General features: G+C 41.6%; 1 protein-coding gene across 1 annotated transcript in view; it reads left to right on the forward strand.

The window, feature by feature from the left end:
* Positions 1-15,849, forward strand: part of ZEB1 (zinc finger E-box binding homeobox 1) — a 31,733-nt gene extending 15,884 nt beyond the window's left edge. The window contains exons 6-9 of the mRNA XM_009647026.2: positions 7,361-7,466; positions 8,957-10,767; positions 12,310-12,490; positions 15,122-15,849. Of these exons, the coding sequence (XP_009645321.2) occupies positions 7,361-7,466; positions 8,957-10,767; positions 12,310-12,490; positions 15,122-15,669 (2,646 nt within the window). The 3' untranslated portion in view covers positions 15,670-15,849. The remainder of the gene's footprint in view (positions 1-7,360; positions 7,467-8,956; positions 10,768-12,309; positions 12,491-15,121) is intronic.
* Positions 15,850-16,448: the final 599 nt, after the last annotated feature.

Here is a 16,448-nt window from a genome sequence, read left to right on the forward strand (position 1 = left end):
AAAAGCACGATATAAGGTCCCCCTGCAGCCTTCTCTTCTCTAGGCTGACCCCAACTCTCTCAGCTTGTCTTCATAGGAGAGATGCTCCAGCCTCTTCATGATCATCTTCATGACCCTCCTCTGGACTTGCTCCAACAGGTCGATATCCTTCTTATGTTGGGGACCCCGGAGCTGGACACAGTACTCCAGGTGGGGTCTCCTAAGAGTGGAGGGGGAGAATCATCTCCCTTGACTTGCTGGTCACGCTTCTTTTGATGAAGTCCAGGGTACAGTTGGCTTCCTGGGCTGCAAGTGCACATTGCTGAGTCATGTTGAGTTTCTCATCAACCAGCACCCCAGGTTCCTTCTCCTCATGGCTGCTCTCAATCCATTCTCCAGCCAGTCTGTATTTGTGCTTGGGATTGCCCCAACCCATGTGCGGGACCTTGCACTTGGCCTTGTTGAACTTCATAAGGTTCACACAGGCCCACCTCTCAAGCCTGTCAAGGTCCCTCTGGATTGCATCCCTTCCCTCCAGCATGTCGACTGCACCACACAGCTTGGTGTTGTTGGCAAACTTGCTTAGGGTGCACTCAGTCCCACTGTTTGTGTTGCTGACGAAGATGTTAAACAGCACTAGTCCCGATACTGACCCCTGAGGAGCGCCACTCATCACTGGGCTCCACTTGGTCATCAAGCCATTGACCACAACTCTTCCAGTGTGACCAGCCAGCCAGTTCCTTATCCACTGAGTAGTTCATCCATCAAATCCATGTCTCTGCAATTTAGAGATAAGGATGTCATGCAGGACAGTGTCAAATGCTTGGCACAAGTCCAGGTAGATGACGTCAGTTGCTCTTCCCTTATCCAGCAGCACTGCAACCCCATTGTAGAAGACCACCAGATTTGTCAGGCACAATTTGCCCTTAGTGAAGCCATGTTGGCTGTCACCAGTCACCTCCTTATTTCCATGTGCCTTAGCACAGTTTCTAGGAGAATCTGCTCCTTGATCTTGCTGAGCACAGAGGTGAGACTGACTGGCCTGTAGTTCCCTGGATCTTCCTTTTTTCCCTTTTTAAAAATGGGGGTTATGTTTCCCCTTTTCCAGTCAGTGGGAACTTCACCAGACTGCTACAACTTCTCAAATATGATGGATACTGGCTTAGAAACTTCATCTGCCAGTTCCCTCAGGACCCGTGGATGTATCTCATCAGGTCCCATGGACTTGTGCACCTTCAGGTTCCTTAGATGGTCTGAAACCTGATCTTCTCCAACAGTGGGCTGTTCTTTATTCTCCCAGTCCCTGCCTTTGCCTTCTTGTGACTTGGGCAGTGTGGCTAGAGCACTTGCCGGTGAAGAATGAGGCAAAAAAGTCGTTGAATACCTCAGCCTTCTCTATATCCTGGGTAATCAGGCCTCCCATTTCTTCTGGAGAGGGCCTGCATTTTCCCTAGTCTTCCTTTTATCACTGACGTACCTATAGAAGCTTTTCCTGTTGCCCTTGACATCCCTGGCCAGGTTTAATTCTATCAGGCCTTTAGCTTCCCTAACCTGATCCCTGGCTGCTTGGACAATTTCTCGGTATTCCCTCTAGGCTTCCTGTCCTTCCTTTCACCCTCTATGGGCTTCCTTTTTGGGGTTGAGTTTGTCCAGGAGTTCCTTGTTCATCCATGCAGGCCTCCTGGTGTTTTTGCCTGATTTCTTCTTTGTTGGGATGCATCACTCCTGAGCTTGGGGAAGGTGATCTTTGAATATTAACCAGCTTTCTTGGGCCCCTTTTCCCTCCAGGGCTTTATCCCAAGGTAGTCTACCAAGCAGATCCCTGAAGAGGCCAAAGTCTGCTCTCCAGAAGTACGGGGTAGTGAGCTTGCTGTGTGCCCTCCTCGCTGCCCTAAGGATCTTGAACTCCACCCTTTCATGGTCACTGCAGCCAAGACTACCCTTGAGCTTCACATTTGCCACTGGTCCCTCCTTGTTGGTGAGAATAAAGGTCCAGCATAGCACCTCTCTGTTGGCTCCTCTGTCACTTGGAGAAGGAAGTTATCATCAAAATGTTCCAGGAACCTCCCAGATTGCTTATACCCTGCTGTGTTGTCCCTCCAACGGATATTGGGGTGGTTGAAGTCCCCCGTGAGGACCAGGGCTTGTGAAAATGAGGCTGCTCCTATCTGTTGACAGAGGGCCTCATCTGCTCCATCTTCTTGGTTAGGTGGCCTGTAGCAGACCCCCACTATAATGTCACCTGTCTCTGCCCTCCCTTTAATCCTGACCCATAAGCTCTCAGTTGGCTCCTCATCCATCCCCAGGCAGAGTTCTGTGCACTCCAGCTGGTCATTGACATAGAGGGTAACACCCCCTCCTTGTCTTCCCTGACTGTCCTTCCTAAAGAGCCTGTATCCTTCCATTCCAACACTCCAGTCGTAGGAGCCATCCCACCATGTCTATGTGATGCCAATAAGACCATTCATAGCCCTGCAGGGTTGTGCATGTATCTAACTCCTCTTGGTTTTCCCCATGCTACATGCATTTGCATAGAGGCATTAAATTGGGCCCCAGTGAAGCTGATTTACTGGCTGGAGTGGCTGGAATTCCTTGGTGCTGTCCTGCTGACCTGTGGTTCATCTCCAGGCTCTGGGCGTCTATTGTTGGCACTGGCATCAAACTGGTAGGAGTGGGATGGATTGAGGTCCCCCTCCCCCAGCAACTTTAGAGTTTTTTATTCTTAAAGGACTTCACCTGGAAGTAGATTATTTGGAGAAGTTTGTTAGCTGGTTAATGTCCAGCATGTGACAATTTCGTAATTGTTCTGTACAAGGAAGCAATGAGCAAAGATAATTTCTAGTGTAGCGAGGGCAGCGGAAGAGGTGTGTGCAGGCCGTGCCTCCCTCTGAGGAAGGGGACAATATGCCAAACTGCGGCTACTTCTGCTCCAGCGGAGAGCAGAGAGCTGAGCGCCATCCTGCACCTTCTCCTTCATCCCTCCCTCCGCCCCATCCCCAGTGTCCCTCATGGCTCCCCTGGCTGCTCCTCCACGGCTTAACAGGTGGTAGGAGGTGATGCTGCATGTGTATCATCTGCTTTCACGTGTGAAGCACCAAAAAAGATGGTGAAGTACGAGTATGAGACACCAAAAAAGATGGGGAAGTACGAGTAAGTGCTTCTTATAGTTGTTTTATTTTTCTTCTCAGCAATCTACAAAGCATCTGTAGCTAGTCTTAAAATTTCATATTGCTGTGGACACCACTGAAAAACAGCAGTTCTTGAAGACCGTGGTCAAACTGGCTGTGAAAAAACACTGATGTACATGTAATCCCTGTTCTCCAAATAACTTTTGAGGATTCCCATTAATTAGTTTCAGTTCTCTGGTACTAAAAGAGTGGACGATAGTTCTAAGCACAGCAAATATTTGATGCAGGGATGTATTAGTGGCTAGTTACAGACCTTAATGCTGATGTTTCTTCTTTCAGTCCTTAAAGGAATGCAGAGGAGTATTCTCCGAATGCTGCAGTTAATTCTTTAGTGAGCAGAAAACAGCAGTTATGTACAGCGCAGTAAAAAATGTATCACATATCAGAGGCACAAAAAAATGAGGCTTTAACTACTGAAAGGGGGAAACCCATCTGAATTTGAGGAAATGAAGGTGAAAGTATCGAAGATGGTACTTCAGAGAAGAGTCATGATTTCTGAGTTAGTTTTAAAGAAGGTCCTGGAGAGTAACCCTGAGGATGTCCTGGGTTTGGCAGGAGGGGGAAAAAAAAGTATAGGAGAGAGTAAGAAAGCTGAATAAAGAACTACAAATATAAGGAGATAAGGCAAAACAGATGGAAACACTGCCTTGCAGAAAGTTCAAGGCAGCTTATAGCTATGACCAGGAAAACAGGAAAACTCACTAAAAATTCAGTAAGAGAAATGTGGGCTTCCATGCATTGGAAGCAGAACATTTCTGACAGATTGAATACATGCGCTAATATTTAGTACGAATATTTATGTAGTCCAGTATCTGCAGTAGCTGTATATATGCTGAGATCCTTTAACTTGTATAATCTCAAGTCAAACAGTAGTAACTCTTGGTGCTGTCCTGCTGACCTGTGGTTCATCTCCAGGCTCTGGGCGTCTATTGTTGGCACTGGCATCAAACTGGTAGGAGTGGGATGGATTGAGGTCCCCCTCCCCCAGCAACTTTAGAGTTTTTTATTCTTAAAGGACTTCACCTGGAAGTAGATTATTTGGAGAAGTTTGTTAGCTGGTTAATGTCCAGCATGTGACAATTTCGTAATTGTTCTGTACAAGGAAGCAATGAGCAAAGATAATTTCTAGTGTAGCGAGGGCAGCGGAAGAGGTGTGTGCAGGCCGTGCCTCCCTCTGAGGAAGGGGACAATATGCCAAACTGCGGCTACTTCTGCTCCAGCGGAGAGCAGAGAGCTGAGCGCCATCCTGCACCTTCTCCTTCATCCCTCCCTCCGCCCCATCCCCAGTGTCCCTCATGGCTCCCCTGGCTGCTCCTCCACGGCTTAACAGGTGGTAGGAGGTGATGCTGCATGTGTATCATCTGCTTTCACGTGTGAAGCACCAAAAAAGATGGTGAAGTACGAGTAAGTGCTTCTTATAGTTGTTTTATTTTTCTTCTCAACAATCTACAAAGCATCTGTAGCTAGTCTTAAAATTTCATATTGCTGTGGACACCACTGAAAAACAGCAGTTCTTGAAGACCGTGGTCAAACTGGCTGTGAAAAAACACTGATGTACATGTAATCCCTGTTCTCCAAATCACTTTTGAGGATTCCCATTAATTAGTTTCAGTTCTCTGGTACTAAAAGAGTGGACGATAGTTCTAAGCACAGCAAATATTTGATGCAGGGATGTATTAGTGGCTAGTTACAGACCTTAATGCTGATGTTTCTTCTTTCAGTCCTTAAAGGAATGCAGAGGAGTATTCTCCGAATGCTGCAGTTAATTCTTTAGTGAGCAGAAAACAGCAGTTATATACAGCGCAGTAAAAAATGTATCACATATCAGAGGCACAAAAAAATGAGGCTTTAACTACTGAAAGGGGGAAACCCATCTGAATTTGAGGAAATGAAGGTGAAAGTATCGAAGATGGTACTTCAGAGAAGAGTCATGATTTCTGAGTTAGTTTTAAAGAAGGTCCTGGAGAGTAACCCTGAGGATGTCCTGGGTTTGGCAGGAGGGGGAAAAAAAAGTATAGGAGAGAGTAAGAAAGCTGAATAAAGAACTACAAATATAAGGAGATAAGGCAAAACAGATGGAAACACTGCCTTGCAGAAAGTTCAAGGCAGCTTATAGCTATGACCAGGAAAACAGGAAAACTCACTAAAAATTCAGTAAGAGAAATGTGGGCTTCCATGCATTGGAAGCAGAACATTTCTGACAGATTGAATACATGCGCTAATATTTAGTACGAATATTTATGTAGTCCAGCATCTGCAGTAGCTGTATATATGCTGAGATCCTTTAGCTTGTATAATCTCAAGTCAAACAGTAGTAACTGATTCTCTGCAGGCTTAAGTAAATCCTGACATGGTCCTCTAGACTCAGTGGAGTTGGATCGTTAAAGTGAAATGCAGCGAGTCAGGCACAATCATCTGGAACATCATCTTCAAGGGACTTAGTTAAACAAAGCTGAAAAGCCGTGTGGACTGGTGAAAGGCAGCTGACAAACCCAGGAATAAGGGTCAAACCCTAATCGGGATAAGTCAGAGCAGAGACCTCACTGCAGGGCCTGGGAGGAGGTGAGGAGGAGCCCCATCGGAGGAGGGTGCCAGCAGTATCTGCTGAGAGGTGAAAACTGCAGCTTAACCAAATGCTTATCCCAAGGGAACTGTCAAATTAGAGTACTTGGAAGCAATTTTAGATTATCTTGTTTCAATTTCTCTTCTGTTAGCATCTGTATCGTATAAAGGAGGAGAGGGTGTAGAACAGGGAGGGTTGATAATTTGGACAGCATATCTCATAGCAGAGCACTCAGACTTCCATCCAGTACACTGCGCAGCTGCGGGTTCTTCAGATCTAAAGGCATAAATCAGAACAGGAATATCATCCTGCCTTTTTCTTCATCCCCGCTTCTCCAGCGCAGGTCTGGGCCCCCAGCTGCCATGTCTGCACTCGGGGAACAGCCTGAGCCCTCGGTGAGCGTCTGCTCCCAGCGCTGCCACCGCAGTAGACCAGAATTAGGTGTAGGAGCTCCCCACCACGGTTTCACACCAGAGGACGTTAATGCACTCCAGCCAAGTCGTGGTACCTGCCCGAAGGCAGGCTGTTTCCCCAGAGTACATGAATGAGTTTATGAAAATACTTGCCCCGGTCACCAAAAATCTGCAGCTGCAGCCAAATGAGTATCTTTTTGCAAAGTGAGCTCTACTTAAAAAGGAGCTGCTGGTTTTTTTTAAATAAACAATTTGAACAGAAAAAAATTCTAATTCCTCCATTTAATTTTGGTAATTAGGCTGCTTCAAGTTCTAAAATGTATGTAATTTTTGTCTTTAAAGATAGACATTCATAGATTTACACAGTTAGTAACAAAACTATGTATCTTGCTTATACATATCACGTACATACTACATATATTTCATGTCTTTCTTAGCACTTAGTTTTTTAAACTAGTATAACAATAAAGAGAAATTAAAAATAATTTGGAGTTTAACAATACATGCTCTTAGAAGGCAAAATATAACAAAAATAGCCACAGAGCTTCAACGCAGATAGTGAAGAGGTTTGATGTTGTGTATTTGGGAAATCCCTGAATATTGTTATTTTTTTTAATTTAGTTTTTTGCATTTATTTTGGGAATTAATTGTGACTGAGAGTGCCTTTGTTGTCACTGAGCCATCTTCTCTTGAGCAATCCTGTGGCATCATTACATAGAGGAATTGAAGGCCAACAGTAAGCGCTGGAAGCATGTAAATGGAAAAATCAAGTCAACTGATTAAACTTTAAACAGGCTTTTATATGCTTTAATGTTTCTCTATCCTGCGTGACATACTCTGTGGGTGGTGGGCTCGGGGTTTTTCTTGGTTTTTTTGCTTTCACAAGTAGAATTAGCATGCATCCTGGAACTTCTTACTCACATAACATGTTGGTGCAAGCTTCGTCTGAAGTCAGGAGAAGGGGCAAATATATTTTGGGTCTGTTTTTTTTTTTCTTTTTACTGTAACAGATTTTTTCAGAAGATACACATAGCTCAGTCTTAACCTGACTTCTAATTTGTTTCTTTTTCATGCATAACACATACCACCTTCAGTCTCTTAAAATTATGATTGATTCTTTCCAGTTTGGTACTTCATTTTCTGTGTCACAATGTGAAAATACAAGATGTTTTTCCAACGTGCTGTCCTATGCCATAATTACAAATTCTTTCTTACAGAGACATGTGACGCAGTCCAGTGGCAATCGAAAATTCAAGTGCACTGAATGTGGAAAAGCTTTTAAATATAAGCATCACCTAAAGGAGCACCTACGAATCCACAGTGGTAAATAAATCAAGCCTTGAATTATGTACTAATGTTGCCATTTCCACTGTTTATAACTTTGATGCGATATCAGTCTTGTAAGTCTAAGTACAAAATACTAGTGTTTTCCTTTTTCTTCCTCTGGGACTCCGTAAGCACTGACTGCAGCCTTCAGCTCTGTGCAGGAGATACACGGGGTAACTCAAGAGGATTTGCAGTTGCAGCTTAAGCTCTGACAGTTAAGGAAAACTTCACTTGTGGCAGAAGAAATGGGGCATCCTTTTCGGCCTTTTTCACTTGCTTATTTTTTCTCAGTGTTCGCAGACCACTCAGCATGTTAGGAGCCTTGCTAGAAAATCTTAATTAATAATAATTGGGACATAACAACTATGCTTCCTACTGTCTGTGGCTCTGATTTTATTAAAATATCATATTAAAATATTAAAATAGCCTCAGGACACAGGTCTGGAATTGTGATATACTGTCACAAAAGTTCCAATTTATAAGAAATGTAATATATAATATTATATATTAATATATAGTAAAATGTGGTCACTCAAAAGAGATTCTCAATTTCTCTCTTTAACTCAAATTTACCCATTGACAGAAAGTCTGAAAACAAGGGTTTAGTCCATCTTTTCCTTTCTTACCAGTTGCGCAGCGGTGATAACAGCAATTAAGAGCACCTCACTTAGAAGTCTGCCCTCAGCAAACATAATTTTATTTCCAGAGGGTAGTGGCACTGTGCCTGTGAGTGAGAAGGCCTCAGTCAATGTCATTTTCAATCTAAGCAAGCCAGCGATTTCAGCTCTTCTCTTTTCTTTGGTAGCACAGATCCCCTGAAAAGCCAACTCTGGCCATGGGTGTGACGATTGCATAGTTGTGTGCATCTTCCTGGCAATTTAACCTGACGTTCATCTCCAAAGGCAAACATACATCTGTCTTCTGCACGTGTCTTGTTTCCCTTTACTGAAACCTTGCCTGTTTTTATTTAGCTGATGAGTATTGGAGTTTGCCACAATAAAATGTGCATAGCTCCTTATATAACTATGACTGCATTTATGGCTTTTGTATTTTTTCTTTGGTTAATCATATTCTAATTTTTTTCCATTCTGAAGTAGTTTGTGCAGCTTCTGAAGTTAGTAGTGGTACTACTTGAATGGAGTTTAATGAAATCTGCAAGTATCATATGGACTCATTTATGTCATATGTAGACAGTTACTGGGAAATATTGGAACATATCATGACCACGTGGGCTCCATCCTATATCTACTAGTGGATCACAAACTACTAAAGAACCGTAGGATCGGAGCTATAGATAATATAACTACTCTTGCTGTTCGATTCACTGTGTAAGATTTTTTTTTCCCTAGGACTCTTTGAGAGGTCATTTTGCTGTATTCTTTTCTAGTTACTGTTGCTGATGAAGTTACACTGTAACCTAGTAAACTCTTGCATATGCCTTTTTTCTTCTTTTTTTTTTTTTTTTTTTTTTTTTTTTGTGTCTTTAGGAGAGAAGCCATATGAGTGCCCAAACTGCAAGAAACGTTTTTCCCATTCTGGTTCATACAGTTCACACATAAGCAGTAAGAAGTGTATTGGTTTGATGCCCGTGAATGGTCGAGCCCGGTCAGGGCTCAAGACGTCTCAGTGCTCCTCCCCTTCCCTTTCTGCATCACCAGGTAGCCCAGCAAGACCACAGATACGACAAAAGATAGAAAATAAACCCTTGCAAGAGCAACTTCCTGTTAACCAAATTAAAACTGAACCTGTGGATTATGAATTCAAGCCCATAGTGGTTGCTTCAGGAATTAATTGTTCGACCCCTTTGCAGAATGGGGTTTTTAGTGGTGGTAGCCCATTGCAGGCAACCAGTTCTCCTCAGGGTGTGGTGCAAGCTGTTGTTCTACCAACAGTAGGTCTGGTGTCTCCCATAAGCATCAACTTAAGTGACATTCAAAATGTACTTAAAGTGGCAGTGGATGGTAATGTAATAAGGCAAGTATTGGAAAACAATCATGCTAATCTTGCATCCAAAGAACAAGAAACAATCAGCAATGCATCTATACCACAAGCTGGCCATTCCCTCATTTCAGCTATCAGTCTTCCTTTGGTTGACCAAGATGGGACAACCAAAATTATCATCAACTACAGCTTGGAGCAGCCAAGTCAACTTCAGGTTGTTCCACAAAATCTAAAAAAAGAAAACTCTGTTCCTACAAATAGTTGCAAAAATGAAAAATTACCGGAAGATCTTACGGTGAAGTCTGAGAAAGATAAGAACTTTGAAGGAGAGACCAATGATAGCACTTGTCTTCTTTGTGATGACTGTCCAGGAGATCTTAATGCACTTCAAGAATTAAAGCACTATGAAACGAAAAATCCTCCTCAGCTTCCTCAGCCCAGTGGAACAGAAGCTGAGAAGCCCGACTCCCCTGTCCCATCAGAAACTGGGGAGAACAACTTATCTCCTGGTCAGCCACCTTTAAAGAACCTTTTATCGCTCCTAAAAGCGTATTATGCATTAAATGCACAACCAAGCGCAGAAGAGCTTTCAAAAATAGCTGATTCAGTAAACCTACCACTGGATGTGGTAAAAAAGTGGTTTGAAAAAATGCAAGCTGGACAAATTTCTGTGCAGTCGTCTGGACCATCTTCTCCTGAACAGGTTAAATTAAGTAGTCCCACAGATAATGATGATCAAGCAGCAACTACAAATGTGTGTGAACCCCAGAACAGCACAAATAATTCACAAAATCCTGTCAATCCAACAAAATCTCAGACTTTACCAGAAGGATCAGCTCTGAATGGTTCACGCAGTAGCACGCCATCCCCATCGCCACTAAACCTTTCTTCATCAAGAAATTCACAGGGTTATACGTACACAGCAGAGGGTGTACAAGAAGAGCCACAAGTCGAACCTCTTGACCTTTCGCTACCAAAGCAACATGGAGAAGTATTGGAAAGATCTACCGTAACTAGTGTTTACCAGAACAGTGTTTATTCTGTCCAAGAAGAACCTTTGAACTTAACTTGTGCAAAAAAAGAACCACAAAAGGACAACAGTATTACAGACTCTGATCCTATTGTAAATGTAATCCCACCAAGTGCCAATCCCATAAATATTGCTATACCTACAGTCACTGCCCAGTTACCTACAATTGTTGCCATTGCTGACCAGAACAGTGTTCCATGCTTGAGAGCTCTCGCTGCCAATAAGCAGACCATTTTGATTCCACAGGTGGCTTACACATACTCTACTACAGTTAGTCCTGCAGTTCAAGAAACACCACCAAAACACACCCAAGCCAACGGAAATCAGGTACTTGGGTCCCTGTATTCCTGTGTGTTGTATATGACGTAGTCATTCTGTATCCATGCTGAACTAACAGAAAGCTGTCAGGGTAGATTAAATAAAATGAAAATATAAGCTGTCAGGTTTATTCAGCTTAATTGGTAATGGGTAATAGATGTTACTGCTAAGTCCTCTGCAAAGCTGGCTAGCTCAGGCAGCTTCAGTTCAGACTGACAGAGACTATATAGTTCTGTGCGTGAACGAGTCAGTTCTTTGCTATGTTCGGTCATTCAGAATTGTCTTCCAGGACATTAGTGCTCAGTATTTTAAAGACAGTTTAATTCTCCTGATCAAAAAGAAAAGTAAGGCCATGGCTTGTGTTTCTTGCTGGCTCCATACCTCCTCTTTTCCCACATCCAGAAAATAAACTATTTGGAACTTCTGGCTACTCCCTTCACTCTGCTCAGCTTTCTTGGCTTGCAGAGTAGCTGAATTCATCCTACACCATAGTGGCACTTTAAACAAAATTCAGATATATTCTCAACTGAAATTCAGGCAGGTATTTATTTATCTTCATCTGCCATTCCTGTATCCTGCCCTGCTGGGTATATCCAGATGTGATCTAATTGGAGTCAGTCCTGCTGAGAAACACCTGTGCATGTTGAGGTAGGGACAGAGCAGACAAGTAGCTTGTGTAAAGACTGAGTGATTCTAATTAAATCTTAGAAATTTGGCATTTCAGCATTTTAGGCAAGCTTCTCTACAGCCAGAGACTGAGGAGCCTTGAAGAGTTACAAGGTTGCTTCTATGTTGAAGTTTATGAGACAGGTGACATTTGAGGTAGCTTATACATACATTTTTATATTCAGATTTGATAATAGATGATAAAATTAATTCTGTGCGTAGTGATATTGCTGGTGTCAGTAGAAAATACTGTGCTTCTTAGAGATGAGCTTCACTTGCAATACATAGACTACAGTTACGATTTTTAAAAAACCTTACTTAAACATTTGAAATCCCCCCCATTTGGGGTTAAGTAGGATTTGTGGCAGTTTTATGAGGAAGAGGGTAGTCAATATGCAAATTCAAATAATATCTTAAATAGCTTTTTGTGAAAACTTCAAAAACTACAGTCTTAACTTCCATAAAATCCACAAGGTAGCAAAATGTGGGTGACAAACATTAGCTGAAAAATTCAGTTCGATATTGAATTTGCTCTTCCAACTTACTGAGGTACTTTATAGGTCGTCTTTTCCTTCCTAACATTGCATTTATTTTACGGACCCTAAAACGTGATGTGTCAATGTTGCTTAGACCTGGCCAACAGGCAAATCTGGATGTGATTAAAGTCTGTCCCAGTGAGAATTCTGCATCTCTATGGTGGCAGGGACTGCAAAGCAGAGCGATGCAGTGGAAGATTATTTTGACTCTGTAAGTCTAAACAATTTTGTTTGGCTGTTTATGGAATTGAATGAAAACAACAGTACAGCTTCAGCTTACATTTTATAAATTGTGTGCTGCATCAGTGCATTTTTATTGAACTTAACTTTTTTCGTAATTTTTCTTAAGGATGAAAGGCAAGACACTAGCTCAGAAGGAGTATCAAATGTAGAAGATCAAAATGATTCTGATTCAACGCCCCCAAAGAAAAAGATGAGAAAGACAGAAAATGGGATGTACGCATGTGATTTATGCGACAAAATATTCCAGAAGAGCAGCTCATTATTGAGACATAAGTATGAACACACAGGTACGTACTAGAAAAAGCAGTTTCAGCTCATTATTTCATTGGTGGTTGTCGCGGATGGAGTGAGAGGGAGGCAAAAATAATGTGGTTTATTGGTGTAAAACAGTGAGTTAACAAAGTTCAGTGGTAACTGCGACAATAGTTTGAGATTCGATGGCAAGGTACACTTTGTTATTTTACTGCACAGAGGACAGGGTCAGACAAGACTGTCAGGGAAACCCTCTCGTTGAGTCATGAGGTTCAGAAAAGATCCCCTTGCTTTCTAAACTCCCTCAGAGAAGAGTCTAGGTGTGGCTGGATCCAATCCTAGTCCCAGACTTGGTCAACGGTTTATGCCTAAAGGATTATATATATGTGCAATTAATCCTTTATGTCACTTAGCTAAGATTTCCAAGGTAGCATGCTGTTAGTCACTTACCGAGAATCTGTCGTGATAAGGAATCTCTCAACCTCGAGGAGTAACCTTGAGAGGCGTCCCTGCTCAAGGGGAGATCCTGGCGTGCCGCCCGCTGCCGTGCAGGAGAGCTCAAAGGGCTCTTGGGCTGCTCACTATTGATGGGGGTAAGATAATTGGCTCATAGTCATATTTGCATACTGACGACTGTGCTTAGGTGGGCACATTCCACAATAGCCCTTGGCTATTGCATTGTTATCTGTCTCCCCCCACACCCAGTGGGTGCATCCTTCAGGACCAGACACAGACCAGATGCATCTATCACCACAGCCACAGGTGGTTATCACTTGAAAGAGGTCAAAGGAGGAGGAGTCAGAGACGAGGGGGGAGCACACCGCCACAGTGGTGTGTAACTGATAACCTCAGTTGGAATCCAGTTCTCAGAAAGAGTAGGGAAGTCTAATGGTCCTTCTTGTCATCTGTGCTCAGCTCTCTTTAGAAACCTACGTTTTGTATATTTGTTGGACAGAACTTCAATTCTATGTTTCTTTAAATTTGTAAGACCTAAACCCTGAATAGAAAAAGGGAGGGTTTCTTCCATCTGGCTCATGGACAATCGTCTGTGAGCCACAGCCTGTAATCAAGGATGTATTACTTCTAATTTACCTTGCCTGGTTATAAATTAGTAAAAATCAAAAATTAAAATTAAAAATTAAGAAAAGAAGGATTGTGTGTGTATGACACTTTACATGAAAGGCAGTGTATTTATCTAACATGAAGGATTTTCAAACTGAGACACATTTATAATTACCTGAAGTTAACAGCCATTCATTAGACATGGGATTTAACCCCAAAAGAACATCCTTTTGGCTTTGATTTTTATTTTTAATTTCTCATAGTTGTTCCTTTTAGCTCCAGCTCTGGTATCTTTAGTCTTTTTTTTAATAACTGTTGCTCTTTTATTTCTCCTGTGATGTCTTAAAAAAAAAATTGGTTAGATGCCTATATTTTATTTCTGCATATTAATGTTTTTATTTCATCTCACATCTAGAATTAAAAAGATAAAAAATTCCCTTTTGTCTCTATCACTTGATCACGATTCTCAAGTTGTATTTGTGAAGATTATCTATTTTCATACCTTCCCTGTCCTGAGACCCTTTTAACTCCTCCTTTTCATAACACAATTCTTCTTTCCATTCTACTTTTAAATTCAGTGCAGTGTTCAGAGTCACAGAATCATTTAGGTTGGAAAAGACCTTTAAGATCATCAAGTCCAACCGTTAACCTAACACTGCCAAGTCCACCACTAAACCATGGCCCTAAGCACCTCGTCTACCCATCTTTAAAGTACCTCCAGGGATGGGCACTCAACCGCTTCCCTGGACAGCCCCTTCCAATGCTTGACAACCCTTTTGGTGAAACAATTTTTTCCTAATGTCCAATCTAAACCTCCCCTGGCGCAGCTTGAGGCCATTTCCTTTCGTCCTATCACTTGTTACAGGGGAGAAGAGACCAACACCAGCATGTTTCGCTTAACACCACCACTGTGTTTTGCTTAACAACTTTGAGTGTTGAAATCAATGTATCATCACTAGGCCGATGCTATGTTTTTAAGGGACTCTAAAAGCAAGGCAACAAAGTAGAAAGCTGGACAAGAGAGCAGATAGCGAACTAACTGAAACAAAGATTTTTCTAGTTAATATATGTGGAGTCAGCAAGTTTTGCACATACCTGCGCCAACATAGATTTTAGAATGATTTTCCTTTTACCTACAGCATGGAAGAAGGACTTGGTACACAAAAACCAACATAAAAGCCTAGCTAATTTAAAATTTCCATCAATACACAAAAGTTAAAATGGTTTTGAGTCGAAATAATGTTTTCTGCAAGAAAAATGTCTCCTGTCCAATTTACATATTAGACATATGTACATATGTCTAATGTACACATACATACACACTTTTATGTGCTAAAGGTTACATCCGAGAACCTCATTATCCTTCTGTGTTCAGTTTTCCTAAAAAGCTTAACAAATTACTCTTCTAATTGCGACAATGTACCTTGCACCCTTGTGCTTTGGGCTCAGGTGAGAAACCCGGGCTGAGAATGCATGGAGGAGAACATCTTGTTAAATAAAATCATTAGTTGTTGGCAATAAGTTCACCCACAGCGTTTTTTAAACAACAGTATACCTTTTACTTCAGCTACAAGATGTCCAATTGTTTGTGCTTTACTTTGTAGGTAAAAGACCTCATGAGTGTGGAATCTGTAAAAAAGCATTTAAACACAAACACCATTTGATTGAACACATGCGACTGCATTCTGGGGAAAAACCCTACCAATGTGACAAATGTGGAAAGCGGTTTTCACACTCGGGGTCTTACTCTCAACACATGAATCATCGCTACTCCTATTGCAAGAGAGAGGCAGAAGAGCGTGACAGCACAGAACAGGAGGAGACAGGGCAGGAGGTCCTCAGTAACGAGCATGCTGGTGCCAGGGCATCTCCATCACAGATCGACTCGGATGAGAGAGAGAGTCTAACCAGGGAAGAAGAGGAAGACAGTGAAAAAGAGGAAGAAGAGGAGGAAGAAAAAGAGGTAGAAGGACTTCAGGAAGAAAAAGAATGTAGAAAACTACAAGATGTAGAGGATGAAGAAGAAGAAGAAGAAGAAGGGAAAACTGAAGGTAACAAGAATGATGAAGTTGTAAATCAAGAAAGCAATGCAGAACCAGAAGTAATACAGAATAATGGGCAGGTGTCGGAAGAAAAAACAAATAAAGCTTAAATGATAGTTTTTTCTATAAGGAAAAAAAAATTGGTAATGGAGTTCGTTCTATATTATACATGCTTTTCATGGAAACGCAGTAGCCTGCATACTGTGATTTCTGTTCACTACTGTGTAAAAAAATATATATATAAAAAAAAAGAAAAAGAAAAAAAAAAGAAATCCAGGTGTGCCTGAACCTCAAACTTAGTAATTTTTCACACAGTTTTCAAAGTTAGGAACAAGTTTATAACATGAAGCAGATTAGAAAAATACAGTGACTCTGGAAGCAAAGATTTAACAGCTTGTAGGAAACCTGATTTATTAGACAAGCATCTGGCATTGTTTGTTTTATCAGTATTAATTTTCATTCTTAAGTTGATTAATTTTTAAGCTGTACAATTGGGAGAGATTTATATGAATTTTTTTTTTATGGTAAAACTTTTCCTAAATCCGCTTCAGTATTTTCTTATGTTTTAAAATGTGAGAACTTCTGCACTACAAAATTCCCTTTTGCAGAAACCTGTAACGCAGTTGCAAACAGCGCTTGGCTACCTTTGTAAATTCAACCTAGAAGGTAGCGGTTTATGACATTAGATGTTGTAGTAGAGCATATTATCATTTAAAGTGTATTGTTAGCCTTAAGAAAGCAGATGATAGAAGGACTGAAGTTTCTTACTCATGTGATTAAAAATGTAGTTGAAAAGATTGTCGTTGAGTTCTGATTGCAGGGACTAACAGTGTTAATACTGGTAAGGACAGCAAAGTCGTCAAAATCAGTGTTTGTAATTGTGTTTTGA

The sequence above is a fragment of the Egretta garzetta genome, unplaced genomic scaffold (genome assembly GCF_000687185.1).
Source record: "Egretta garzetta isolate BGI_Z169 unplaced genomic scaffold, ASM68718v1 scaffold369, whole genome shotgun sequence".
NCBI classification, from domain to species: Eukaryota; Metazoa; Chordata; class Aves; order Pelecaniformes; family Ardeidae; genus Egretta; species Egretta garzetta.